Consider the following 14,678-nt stretch of genomic DNA (forward strand, 5'->3'; position numbering starts at 1 on the left):
CCGCCTTTGTGCAAGGAGGAGCAGGAGGAGCAATGCCAGAGCCCTGCAAAATGACCTCCAGCAGGCCACAAATGTGCATGTGTCTGCTCAAACGGTCAGAAACAGACTCCTTGAGGGTGGTATGAGGGCCCGACGTCCACAGGTGGGGGTTGTGCTTACAGCCCAACACCGTGCAGGACGTTTGGCATTTGCCAGAGAACACCAAGATTGGCAAATTCGCCACTGGCGCCCTGTGCTCTTCACAGATGAAAGCAGGTTCACACTGAGCACGTGACAGACGTGACAGAGTCTGGAGACGCCGTGGAGAACGTTCTGCTGCCTGCAACATCCTCCAGCATGACCGGTTTGGCAGTGGGTCAGTCATGGTGTAGGGTGGCATTTCTTTGGGGGAACGCACAGCCCTCCATGTGCTCGCCAGAGGTAGCCTGACTGCCATTAGGTACCGAGATGAGATCCTCAGACCCCTTGTGAGACCTCATGTAGCTGGAGTGTGTCAGCAGTTCCTGCAAGAGGAAGGCATTGATGCTATGGACTGGCCCGCCCGTTCCCCAGACCTGAATCCAATTGAGCACATCTGGGACATCATGTCTCGCTCCATCCACCAACGCCACGTTGCACCACAGACTGTCCAGGAGTTGGCGGATGCTTTAGTCCAGGTCTGGGAGGAGATCCCTCAGGAGACCATCTGCCACCTCATCAGGAGCATGCCCAGGCATTGTAGGGAGGTCATACAGGCACGTGGAGGCCACACACACTACTGAGCCGCATTTTGTCTTGTTTTAAGGACATTACATCAAAGTTGGATCAGCCTGTAGTGTGGTTTTCCACTTTAATTTTGAGTGTGACTCCAAATCCAGACCTCCATGGGTTGATAAATTGGATTTCCATTGATGATTTTTGTGTGATTTTGTTGTCAGTACATTCAACTATGTAAAGAAAAATATATTTAATAAGATTATTTCATTCATTCAGATCTAGGATGTGTTATTTTGGTGTTCCCTTTATTTTTTGAGCAGTGTATTTTTCTTTTTTTTAAGAATGTGGAAGATTAATGTCTATTTTGTGATGTCATCATTAAAAGGTAAATGAAGACGTTATAACGAAACATTAACTTTAAGAGTTTTCATACGGTGTTCATACGGTGTATATCATGTTTACATACTCTACGTTGTGTGGAAATATCCAGGATAAAGAGAATATTTGGTGATGGTAAAATTGTGATTTTAGTTCTCTAAACGAGATCATAGTAAATTCTGATACCTTGCCTTGTAACTAGCTACGCCCCAGAGAACCCAGAGAGCATGTCAGCAAGACGGAAACGCCCCCTTTTTACCCGAGGGTATAAAGAATTTGAGTTAAGAATTAACATATCAGACTAAGATGACCACGAGCTGCAGTCGAGGTCTACGATTAGTCGCGACCCTGAAGACAAATGAACCTCTCAAATGAACCTCTTAACAATCAATGCTACAGTTGAGTTGCTGTTCTAAGTACTGTATCTAAGAAGGTGAATTTAAGCAGGACCATCCGGTTATTCTCTTCGAGTCATCGTTTGTCTACACTGCTTTCATCCCCACCCTGAGATCATCTACACGGCTATTAGCCATCCTCAGAAGACCATTCTTCCAGAACGAGTACAAGGAAACAGACAATTAAGAGAAAGGACATTGTGACACCTTGTGGACAATCAGAGACTTACACCCGAGAATGAAGGAGTCGGCCATCCAAAGAACAAGGTCTCCATCGAACCTTTCTTACTAAGCGGCATCGGCCCCCGAAGGCCTGGGCCCAACAGAGATGCCCAACGAAGACCTTCAACACTTATATACATGCATTACACTTCTTACCCATAAGAGCGGAAGTTCGGGGCAAGGTATTAGGGCTACTGTAAGTATAGTTTCCAAATGTATCCCAGTGTTGCTTCTCTCATTCACACACACACACACACTCAATCTCCATCTGATGTAACACGTGTCATATTGTGTTGGTCCGCAAGGGACCTGTTGTCATTGTATTAAGTGCTAATCAATAACCTATACCGTGTGTGTACATTATGTTATCATTTAGCTTGTTAGTAAATAAATAATCAAATCAATTTCTATGGAATGATTAGTGAGACCCAGGTTTGTGCAGATTTACGAAGTCTATGACGTTTAGAATGAGACTGATATGAGGAAATTATTATTTGATGACTGGTATGATATCTATATTCTTGACTTAATTCGGGAAATGGTAACTCTTTAAACAAACTTTTCCTGTGGTTCCCCAAATTCCTAATGTGTTAATTGTTACATGATTCATTTAATTGAGTAATAGTTAAACGTAGTAGGTAATTATTTGATGAATAGCAGTCTTTACATGAATGATAGTCACGTCACGACACAGGGAAAAACTCCATCAAACCAAAACGGGCTGAGATTTTAGGCGGTCTTTACAAACAGCTCATACTAAAAGGGCATTAGCATAATTTTCACAGTAGCGTTCCAATCTTGTATGTATGTATGTATGTACAGTTGAAGTCGGAAGTTTACTTACGTTGGAGTCATTAAAACTCATTTTTCAATCACTCCACAAATTTCTTGTAAACAAACTAGTTTTGGCAAGTCGGTTAGGACATCTACTTTGTGCATGACACAAGTAAGTTTTCCAACAATTCTTTACAGACAGATTATTTCACTTATAATTCACTGTATCACAATTCCAGTGGGTCAGAAGTTCACATACACTAAAATGACTGTGCCTTTAAACAGCTTGGAAAATTACTGAAAATTATGTCATGGCTTTAGAAGCTTCTGATGGGCTAATTGACATCATTTGAGTTAATTTGAGGTGTACCTGTGGATGTATTTCAAGGCCTACCTTAAAACTCAGTGCCTCTTTGCTTGACATCATGGGAAAATCAAAAGAAATCAGCCAAGACCTCAGAAAAAAGATTGTAGACCTCCTCAAGTCTGGTTCATCCTTGAGCAATTTCCAAATGCCTGAAGGTACCACGTTCATCTGGATAAACAATAGTACGCAAGTATAAACAACATGGGACCATGCAGCCGTCATACCGCTCAGGAAGGAGACGTGTTCTGTCTCCTAGAGATGAACGTACTTTGGTGCGAAAAGTGCAAATCAATCCCAGAACAACAGCAAAGGACCTTGTGAAGATGCTGGAGGAAACAGGTACAAAGTATCTATATCCACAGTAAAATGAGTCCTATATTGACATAACCCGAAATGCCGCTCAGCAAGGAAGAAGCCACTGCTCCAAAACCTCCATTAAAAAAAAGTCAGGCTACAGTTTGCAACGGCACATGGGGACAAAGATTGTACTTTTTGGAGAAATGTCCTCTGGTCTGATGAAACAAAAATAGAACTGTTTGGCCATAATGACCATTGTTATGTTTGGAAGAAATAGGGGGTGGCTTGCAAGCCGAAGAACACCATCCCAACTGTGAAGGACGGGGGTGGCAGCATCATTTTGTGGGGGTGCTTTGCTGCAGGAAGGAAAATTTTGCTGCACTTCACAAAATAGATGGCATCATGAGGCAGGGAAATTGTGGATATATTGAAGCAACATCTCAAGACATCAGTCAGGAAGTTAAAGCTTGGTCGCAGATCGGTCTTCCAAATGGACAATGACCCCAAGCATACTTCCAAAGTTGTGGCACAATGGCTTAAGGACAACAAAGTCAAGGTATTGGAGTGGCCTCACAAAGCCCTGACCTCAGTCCTATAGAAAATGTATGAGTAGAACTGAAAAAGTGTGTGCGAGCAAGGAGGCCTGTGAACCTGACTCAGTTACACCAGCTCTGTTAGGAGGAATGGGCCAAAATTCACCCAATTTATTGTGGGAAGCTCGTGGAAGGTTACCTGAAACATTTGACCCAAGTTAAACAATTTAAAGGCAATGCTACCAAATACTAATTGAGTGTATGTAAACTTCTGACCCACTGGGAATGTGATGAAAGAAATAAAAGCTGAAATAAATCATTCTCTCTAATATCATTCTGACATTTCACATTCTTAAAGTAAAGTGGTGATCCTAACTGACCTAAGACGGGGCATTTTTACTAGGATTAAATGTTAGGAATTGTGAAAAACTGAGTTTAAATGTAGTTGGCTAAGGTGTGTGTGTGTGTGTGTGTGTGTGTGTGTGTGTGTCATCAAATCAAAAATAATCTGCAGCATTGAAGGTCCCCAAGAATACAATGACCTTCATCATTCTTAAATGGAAGAAGTTTGGAACCACCAAGACTCTTCCTACAGATGGCTGGTCCTGGCCAAACTGAGCAATCGGGTGAGAAGGGCCTTGGTCAGGGAGGTGACCAAGAACCCGATGGTCACTCTTACAAAGCTCCAGAGTTCATCTGTGGAGATTGGAGAACCTGCCAGAAAAAGAACCATCTCTGTAGCACTCCACCAATCAGGCCTTTATGGTAGAGTGGCCAGATGGAAGCCACTCCTCAGTAAAAGGCACATGACAGCCCGCTTGGTTTGCCAAAAGGCACATAAAGGACTCTCATACCATGAGAAACAAGATTCTCTGGTCTAATGAAAGCAATACTGAACTCTTTGGCCTGAATGCCAAGCGTCACGCCAGGAGGAAACCTGACACAATACCTACATTGAAGCATGGTGGTGGCAGCATCATGCTGTGGGGATGTTTTTCAAAGGCCGGAACTGGGAGACTAGTCAGGGTCGAGGGTTAAGATGAACGGTGCAAAGTACAGAGTTCCTTGATGAAAACCTGCTCCCCAGCACTCGGGACGTGATGGGGCGAAGGTTCACCTTCCAACAGAACAATGTCCCTAGGCACACAGCCAAGACAAAGCAGGAGTGGCTTCGGGACAAGTCTCTGAATGTCTTTGAGTGGCCCAGCCAGAGCCCGGACTTAAACCCATTCTAACATCTCTGGAGAGTCCTGAAAATACCTGTTTTTCTTTTATCATTATGGGGTATTTTGTGTAGATTGATGAGGGGGGAAAAACTATTTAATACATTTTAATATAAGTCTGTAACGTAACTAAATATGAATTCAGAAAGTATTCAGTCCCCTTGACTTTTTCCACTTTTGGTTAAGTTAGACTTATTATTATCATTTTTACCCCTTTTTCTCCACGATTTTGTGATATCCAATTGGTAGTTAGTCTTGTCCCGTCCGTTCAACTCCACTACGGACTCGGGAGAGGCGAAGGTCAAGAGCCATGCGTCCTCCGAAACACGACCCTTCCAAGCTGCACTGACACACGGATGCCAGCCGCACCAGTGTGTCGGAGGAAACATCGTCCAGCTGGCAACCGAGGTCACCTTGCTGTCGCCCAACCCGCCACAAGGAGTCGCTAGAGCACGATGGGACAAGGAAATCCCGGCCGGCCATACCCTTCCCAACCCGGACGATGCTGGGCCAATTGTGCGCTGCCTCATGGGTCTCCTGGTCACGGCTGGCTGTGACACAGCCTGGGATCAAACCCGGGGCTGTAGTAATGCCTCAGACACTGCGATGGAGTGCCTTAGACCACTGCGCCACCCGGGAGGCCCTTCATTACAGCCTTATTCTTAAATGGATAAATAGACCGGTGTCAGTAAAACTTAGGCAAAAAAAGTAACAGTTAATAGTCACGATTGCTCTATAGAACATGTAAGCAGCCTAACCAGCTCTGCTAGCGCGAGTAAAATGGTCAGTGAGGTATTCTCATTTGTATCTGGAAGTAGCTAGCTAGCAAGCTAGCCAACCTTAGCCAGTTAGTTTTGGTGCTCGGTTGGGACAACGCATGCATTGGCAGGCAAGCTACAGAAGGACGAGCAGGCTATTCCCCATTGTTTATCGGTGCAATTTCGATGGTTAACTATACTGAACAAAAATATAAGCGCAAAAACTTTTGGTTTCATGAGCTGAAAAACAAATCCCAGGGAATTTTCCGTACTCATACAAAAAGCTTTTCTCTTATTTTGTTTACATGTTTGACTCACAACCTTGATTTGGTCTTGTGTAGCAAAATTTGAAATTGTGTTTTTTTACATTGGATAAAAGTTGAGACTTTTTGAAAGTTGATAAACTTGTAAACTTACTTTTGAGAAAATGGCCTTTGAATGTTTTAGTATCTAGTGAAGAGCTCTTCTTTGTTGTCTACACCCATTCAGCATAGTTTACACCCTCTTAAGCTTTAGCCCCACACATCTCGTTTCGCTCTTGGAGCGTTTAGGGCGCACACTTGGCGCTCTGGCCGATGATTTCTTTACCTCTGGATAACATGAACAGCCTAACCAGCTCTGCTGGCAACAATTTCATTACTCTTTTTTTGCCGACGTTTACTGACACCGGCTATATTCAACGGGTGTTGTACCCTTTAGCTTAAAACATGTAGCTAGGTAAACAACGTGTAAGATCACACACGTAACGTTAGCTAGTTAAACAACAATGAACATAGTGCCAAATCATGTCGTTACTACCCTGCATGAATCTGCTGGGAGCTAACCAACCAGGTTCAATGTCAGCTAGCTAACATTAGGCTCTAGCAAAACAAACGGTTCTGGGATACGAATAATGTCATACACATAACGTTTGCTAGGGAGCCAGCCAGCTAACGTTAGCTAGCTAACAGTACACTTTAGCTTGAAATGAAACTACTTTCTGTCAAAATTTGAAACGTGTAATATCTGAAAATGTATCTCGCTAGACTATCTGACCCATATACATCATCATGCATGATGGACACGTCTCCCTGTAACAGATGCCATGTCACGTTTGCCCTTTGTTTGAAGATGTAATCCAGAGACTGGTGTTTTCTCCATCTCTTTAACTCTCATACTCTAATTCCACTATTTCAAAACTCGATCTTCCAGAAAGTGGAGAATAACACTTATGCAGCTCCACTACACGATACATTAAATAAAGCTGCGTTCGACAGGATTACCAACACAGACTGGCCAACTCAAATAGACAAAAGCCCTCTATATGGCAGACCAATCCGAACTCGGTATGTCCAGCCCACTCATTATCTCAGCCAATCATGGCTAGTGGGAAGGTTGCTCACTTTTTCTTTGGTTTAACCAACAAGGCTCGTAATTTATCAATTTTATATTCTTATTTACAGATGTCATACAAGTTTGTTATTAACTTCTTGGGGCTATGTGGGACGTTAGCGTGCCACCCGTGGCGCACCCTATCAACAGCAGGTGCATTTCAAGAGCGGCAAATTTGAAACCAAATAAATGTCAAAATTCAAATTTCTCAAACATACAACTAACTTACACCCTTTGAAAGATAAACATCTCCTTAATCTAACCACGTTGTCCGATTTCAAAAAGGTTTTACGGGGAAAGCATAAAGTTAGGTTATGTTAGGAGAGACCATTGACAATAGCTGTGTGTAATGTATTGTCGATTCAAAGACAGGCGTCACCAAAACCATAAAATCAGCTAAAATTATGCACTAACCTTTTACAATCTCCATCAGATGACACTCCTAGGACATTATGTTAGACAATGCATGCATTTTTAGTTCTATCAAGTTCATATTTATATCTAAAAACAGCGTTTTACTATGGCGTTGATGTTCAGGAAATCGTTTCCCTCCAATACCGGCAGTCAAGTCATGACAACAAAATAATGAATTAATATGAGAAAACATTGGTAAAATATTATATTGTCATTCAAAGAATTATAGATTTACATCTCTTGAACGCAATCGACTTGCCAGATTTAAAATTAACCTTACTGGGAAATCACACTTTGCAATAATCTGAGCACTGCGCCCAGAAAAATACGCATTGCGATACAGACTAACCGCCATGTTGGAGAGATCTAAAATCGAAAATACTATGTAAATAATCCATTACCTTTGATTATCTTCATCAGATGTCACTTCCAAAGAATCCCAGGTCCATAACGAATGTAGTTTTGTTCAAAAAAGCTCATCATTTATGTCCAAAAAGCTCTGTGTTGTTAGCACATGATCTAAGCCAGCCGGACTTCACTTCACGAACGGAAAAAATATATTTACGTGAATAAAATTCAAGGCGGACCATTGGGTTCTCTTTTAAAACGTTTCGGAATGAGAGTACCCAACATGAACTCGCGCGCCAGGTGTCTAATGGGCCATCACCGTTCCAAGGCTCTTCTTCGGTCAGATCTCACTGTAGAAGACTCAAAACACTTTGTAAAGGCTGGGGACATCTTGTGGAAGCAATAGGAAGTGCCAAAACATTCCTCAGCCCCTTTGTTTTTCAATGGTATAGGCTTAAAGTCAATTCAACACATCAGGTATCCACTTCCTGTCAGAATCTGTCTCAGGGTTTTGCCTGCCAAATGAGTTCTGTTATACACAGACACCATTCAAACAGTTTTAGAAACTTTAGGGTGTTTTCTATCCATATATAATAAGTATATGCATATTGTAGTTACTGGGTAGGATTAGTAACCAGATTAAATCGGGTACATTTTTTTATCCAGCCGTGAAAATACTGCCCCCTATACCCTAACAGGTTAAGGCACAGGAAAGTTCACATGTTCCAGAAGGCATTTCTGCCCAAAAATGCATTCAAAAAAGTAAAATGGCATGACTTGCGACATCTGCCTAGTTTCCTGAAACGGGTCACATTTATTTACATCCCTGTTAGTGAGCAGTTCTTCTTTGCCAAGATAATCCATACACCTGACAGGTGTGGAATATCAAGAAGCTGATTAAACAGCATGATCATTGCACAGGTGCACCTTGTGCTGGGCACAATAATGGGCCACTTTTAAAATGTGCAGGTTGTTCACACAACACAATGCCACAGATGTCTCAATTGTTGAGGGAGCATGCAATTGTCCACCAGAGCTGTTGCCAGATAATTTAATCTTAATTTCTCTACCATAAACCACCTCCAACATCATATTAGAGAATTTGACAGTATGTCCAACCGGCCTCACAACCGCAGACCACTTGTAACCACACCAGCCCAGGAACTCCACATCCGGCTGCTTCACCTGCGGGATCGTCTGAGACCAGCAACCGGGACAGCTGATCTGTGTGTAATAAGGTCCTTTTGTGGGGAAAAACGAATTTTGATTGGCTGGGCCTGGCTCCCCAGTGCGCCCCTGCCCAGTCATGTGAAATCCATGAATTAAGGCCTAATGAATGTATTTTAATTGACTGATTTCCTTAACTGTAGCTCAGTAAAATCTTTGAAATTGTTGCGTTTTATATTTTTGTTCAGTATAGCTGAAAAAGTTTGAGAGGGTTTATCTAATGTTCTTTTGTTAGATTTTAGCTCATCTTGCTCTGGCTAGCATTAGATGTTGATGTGCATATAGGGAAATATAGTCAACCTTTTTCATTGTTGTTTGAACAATAGGACTGTAAAGTTCCCAAATGTAAGAGGACTCAAATCAAATTTTATTGGTCACATACACGTGTTTAGCAGATGTCATTGCGGGTGTAGCAAAATGCTTGTGTTTCTTGCTCCAACAGTTCAGTAATATCTAACATGTAATATCTAACAATTTCCCAACATATACACACAAGTCTAAGTAAAGGAATGGAATTAAGAATATATAAATATATGGATGAGCAATGTCAGAATGGCATAGACTAAGATACAGTATGTACAAATGAGTTGAGTAATACAAAATATGTAAACATTATTGAAGTGACTAGTGCTCATTTATTAAAGTAGCCAGTGATTTCAAGTCTATGTATATAGGCAGCAGCCTTTAATGTGCTAGTGATGGCTATTTAACAGTCTGATGGCCTTGAGATAGAAGCTGTTTTTCAGTCTCTCGGTCCTAGCTTTGATGCACCTGTACTGCCCTCGCCTTCTTGATGATAACAGGGTTAACAGGCAGTGGCTCGGGTGGTTGTTTCCTTGGTGATCTTTTTGGCCTTCCTGTGACATCGGGTGCTGTAGGTGTCCTGGAGGGCAGGTAGTTTGCCCCTGGTGATGCGTTGGGCAGACCGCACCACCCTCTTGAGAGCCCTGCGGTTGAGGGCGGTGCAGTTGCCGTACCAGGCAGTGATACAGCCTGACAGGATGCTCTCCATTGTGCATCTGTAAACATTTGAGGGTTTAGGTGACTCCTGTGGTATTTAGCTACATATTTGCAGAAATCCATTCAAGTGTATTTTATGGCTTTTGATGAATGTGTTCTAATGATCTAAAGTCACGCTGTTGCAACTGCCTGTAAACACATAGTCCAGTTCAAAGTGAATGATGGCAGGTCCATTGTGCCAAATGGCTTGTTTGCGTGTAGGCCTACTGTACCTCTGTGCAGATTCTGGTCCTGGACAAGACAATGTTTTTATTAGGTTTTGTTTACTGTAGTGTCTATTAATTGTCCAAGCGCACAGCCACTTTCCCACACTATATTGCTATAGAATTTTCACAAATGCATTAGTATACATAATTCCCAAACACGCTTGTCAGAAAATGTTTAAAAAAAAAACATCTTCCTGGGAGTGTATATGAACAGATTTTAATGTTGCTAAAACGCTGTCAGTTCCACTTTAAGTAGCAGGGTTGAAGTGAGGTTCTGATAGCAGAACCCTCCTGGGTGAATCTCCTCCCTGAGATGGAGTGTTAATGGTGTGCTGCTGGATAGGGGTTAAGTTATGGGTCACAGGCAATGGGAGGAAGACACCGCTCCTCACAAAGTCCATGAGACATGCATGCAGAGGCCAGGGTCAAGGTAATTTTCTTGTACTGTAGTTGTGTCTTGAATGTATGAAATCTCATACAAAGTATAATGCAGAGATGCTGATCAGGGATGTTTTCAAACCATTGGTACTCCGCTTGTCCTTCATAGGCTAAGAGTAAGTAAACAATATTACAAATAAAATGCTTTTATAACTTATCCTGGTAACGATACTTCCAACTATATTGTCTCTTTTCATCAAATAGATGTCAACAGTTTTACAGTCAGCCACGTCACTCCAATTCAATTACTACATTAATATAGGCCTGTCAGTCTCAGGACCTCTCCAAGGCATGTTCATCCTGTCCCATTCCAACCCTCCTCTCCCCCCACCCTCCCTGAGCAGATAAGGAAATTCAGTCCCCACAGGTACGCTGAAGAAAAACACACCTGCTCAGTGCACCTAATGAGAGCTATCGCCTGGACTCTCCTACTGCCTCTGCCTCTCAATTAACCTCCCATCCTCCCCCTGCACACGGCCCTGTCCCCCGGGGACACAGTCAGTCCCCACAGCCCGCTCCCCTGCACAGCTGAACACCTCCTAAAACAGCCTCTACTGGCCCACACACAACTCAGTCTCATCTACCAGCTGTGGGGTTTATAGGAGATTATCCACCTACAATATAGTGTAGATCACAAGACATATGCCTTAGAACTACAGTGCATTGCAGGTAGCCTCTATTACATGCCACGTTTTAAGGCTCACTTGTATGAGTTGTTCCCCGATCATGTGACCCTGACCAAGAAAAGGTCCTGGCCCTAGTTATATTATCTTTTCCTGGTCAAGTCACAAAGGCAAGAACCCTGGGTCCTACTTATAAGATGAGAGGCGGAGAAACCTTGGTACACAAGGGAGGCTACGTACAGTACCTGCAATATACTGAAGCTTACACAGTGGCCACAGACAGTGATAATAGGGCTGAGTGTGGTAGCTAGCAATCTCTGGGTTGATCTTATCTCAGTGACCAGATATGGGGAGTAGGTGTTTGAAGCGTGAGGAGCTGCTCCTAAGATGTTTTTGGAGTCAGAACCACACACTCTGCACTCCATTCTTACTGTGTGTCTGTCTGAGGTGGAAGTGGAGTGAGATGTGGTGTTTTATGTATTATGGATGCACATGCAGTGGAGTCTTAATAACTCTCGCTCCCTCTTTGTATCACTCTCTGTCTCTCCACTCTCTGTCTCTCCACTATCTTCCTCCTCTCTTCTAGATCCGATGGGAGAAGAACATTACACTGGGGGAGCCCCCTGGATTCCTACACTCATGGTGGTGGTACGTGCACTGTCTTTGTACATTTGACATTTGAGTAATTTAGCAGACATTCTAATCCAGAGCGATTTTACAAAGATGCCCATTTAACACCACACACTGTAAACACACTCTCAGCTGCAATTTATTCATGACATGAAAGCACACATAATGACATGAAAGAATGTGTAGGAGTGAGGAGGTAATTTCTGGGGAACGCTAAGCGCAATGTCTTCTGATGTCAGTGCTGTGGTTTCACTGTACTCTTCACTGGATGATGAACTTGCCCTGATAATAAAATGGAACCCAATTCAAATAAGTTCCATTTCCCTCAAATTGGAGCATAGTCAGTATTACTTTAACCTCTAGCGTCCCACCTGACCAACATCCAGTGAAAGTGCCAAATTCAAACTACAGAATTGTAAATATTTAACATTCTTGAAAATATACATGCAATATGTCAAAATAAAGCTTAACTTCTTGTTAATCCAGCCGCAGTGTCAGATTTCAAAAAGGCTTTACAGTGAAATCAAACCATGCGATTATCTGAGGACAGCACCCCATCATACAAATGCATAACAATAATTTTCAACCAGGCAGGTGGCGACACAAAAGTCAGAAATAATAAGATCTTCTTCTGTTGGCACTCCAATATGTCCCAGAACGTTTGATTCAGGAAAAACACCGGTTCCAACTCGCCCAACATGACTACAAATGATCTAATAAGTTACCTGTAAACTTTGTCCAAACATGTCAAACAACTTTCCTAATCCATCCTTGGGTATCCTAATAAGTAAATAATCGATAAAGTTTAAGACGGAATATACTGTGTTCAATAGCGGATAAAATCAAAGTGGAGCGAGCTACAGGTCGCGCGCCCCAAACAAAAGAGTCCACTTGGCTTGACACTCATTCTGAATAGCCGTACTTCTTCATTTCTCAAAGGAAAAACATCAACCAATTTCTAAAGACTGTTGACATCTAGTGGAAGCCATAGGAACTGCAACCAGGTGCCTCATAAATCTAGTTTCCCATAGAAACCAATTGAAAACACAGTGAACTCCCCCAAAAAATTGTCCTCTGGGTTTCGCCTGCCAAATAAGTTCTGTTATACACAGACATAATTTTAACAGTTTTACAAACTTTAGAGTGTGTTCTATCCAAATCTTCCAATTATATGCATATCCTAGCTTCTGGGCCGGAGTAGCAGGCAGTTTACTTTGGGCACGCTTTTCATCCGGACGTCAAAATAACGCCCCCTATCCCAAAGAAGTTAACGAGAGAATCACTGACATGATGTCAGCTGGTCCTTTTGTGGCAGGGCTGAAATGCAGTGGAAATGTTTTTGGGGGGGATTCAGTTCATTTGCATGGCAAAGAGGGAATTCATCTGATCACTCTTCATAACATTCTGGAGTATATGCAAATTGCCATCGTACAAACTGAGGCAGCAGACTTTGAAAATTAATATTTGTGTCACTCTCAAAACTTTTTGCCACGACTGTATACCTGTTATACTGTAAATAGCTTTCATAGTTTCTGGCCAGAGTAAAAAAAACATCTAACTCATTATGATCTCTATCCATGATATTCGTAGAACCAGCTTGTGCTGTATTTGTTTTAGCTGACCTGTCAGAGGTGTTAATGCCAAAAAAATACTTCAGTGTATTTGCTATCTGGAAGCGGTCTGCCTCTGGACTGACAGGCTGACACGTATTTCTCTGTGTCTCACTGGATGAGAAGGAAACGCCCATGCCTGGGTTCTCCTCCAGTTGACAGATGAAGAGACAGAGAGAGATTGAAGGAATGGGAGAGAGAGGGAGTGAGTTCACAGGCAGTCTTTGTTTGTCCTGCGCTGCTCATCCTGAAAAGCCCCTCTACCCTCAATCTCTGAACAGGGGTCTTTCAGCTGTATTCTTCTCCCTGAATCGCCAACATGCTTTAATTGTGAAGCATGTTTACACAGCTCATAATGGCCCTTAAGAGAGCCTGTGTTCCCTCCGTCTGACAGATTTCACTTGAAAAGCTACCAGAGATGCAGACAGATTGACATATACAAACATACCTTTTTTAGACAAAGTTTACTTTCACGTTGCCTAACCCTCTAGAGAAGTTGTGAAGTCTCAGGGTTTGTTGATGTGCTGAGACATGGTTTGAGGGAGCCTCGTGTGTGTGTGTGTGTGTGTGTGTGTGTGTGTGTGTATATGTGTGTGTGTGTGTGTGTGAGCAGTTGGAGAGTAGGCAGGTTATTAGCTGAGCAGGGCCCCAGTGGAGGGTTCCCAGCTAGCACATTTGGTTCCTTGGAAGTTGTGGGAACGTATGCATTTGGGTTTCGTATTGGTTGTGGTAACGAAGCCATATGTTTTCTGACTGTTTAAAAACATTACATTTTACTGTTATTTTTATAGAAAATAGTTTTTCGGTTGCAGGGAGGTTCAGAGAGCATTTTACTCCAGTTCCTTAAGTTTTCCTGGGAGGTTTTATTGACGCTCTGAAAGTGTTTTAATAACACTGCTAGCATATTTTGGGTTAACTTTTTTGAATTCCAAGCACTGCTACTGTATAGGACACATTGACATTCATTTCCTAAGGCATTAATCGTGGAAACACATTCCTTTTTTTATCAGTGAGATAGCTATAATCTTCTGTTCTCTATCCATGGAATTAGTCCACTGCGCCACCAGGATAGAGTTAGCATGCCATGTTTTTAACATATACAAAGCTGTTAAATTTTTGTATATTCAAACAGACCCCATTTCAAACTT

The 14,678-nt window shown here is 42.4% G+C and overlaps 1 protein-coding gene across 2 annotated transcripts in view; it reads left to right on the forward strand.

Annotated features, from left to right (window-relative positions):
• LOC115192615 (single-stranded DNA-binding protein 3) overlaps positions 1-14,678 on the forward strand; it is a 120,810-nt gene that overhangs the window by 23,886 nt on the left and 82,246 nt on the right. For both annotated transcript variants that reach the window (XM_029751328.1, XM_029751330.1), the window contains exon 3: positions 11,877-11,938. In XM_029751328.1, coding sequence (XP_029607188.1) covers positions 11,877-11,938 — 62 coding nt within the window. The remainder of the gene's footprint in view (positions 1-11,876; positions 11,939-14,678) is intronic.

The sequence above is a fragment of the Salmo trutta genome, chromosome 4 (genome assembly GCF_901001165.1).
Source record: "Salmo trutta chromosome 4, fSalTru1.1, whole genome shotgun sequence".
NCBI lineage: Eukaryota > Metazoa > Chordata > Actinopteri > Salmoniformes > Salmonidae > Salmo > Salmo trutta.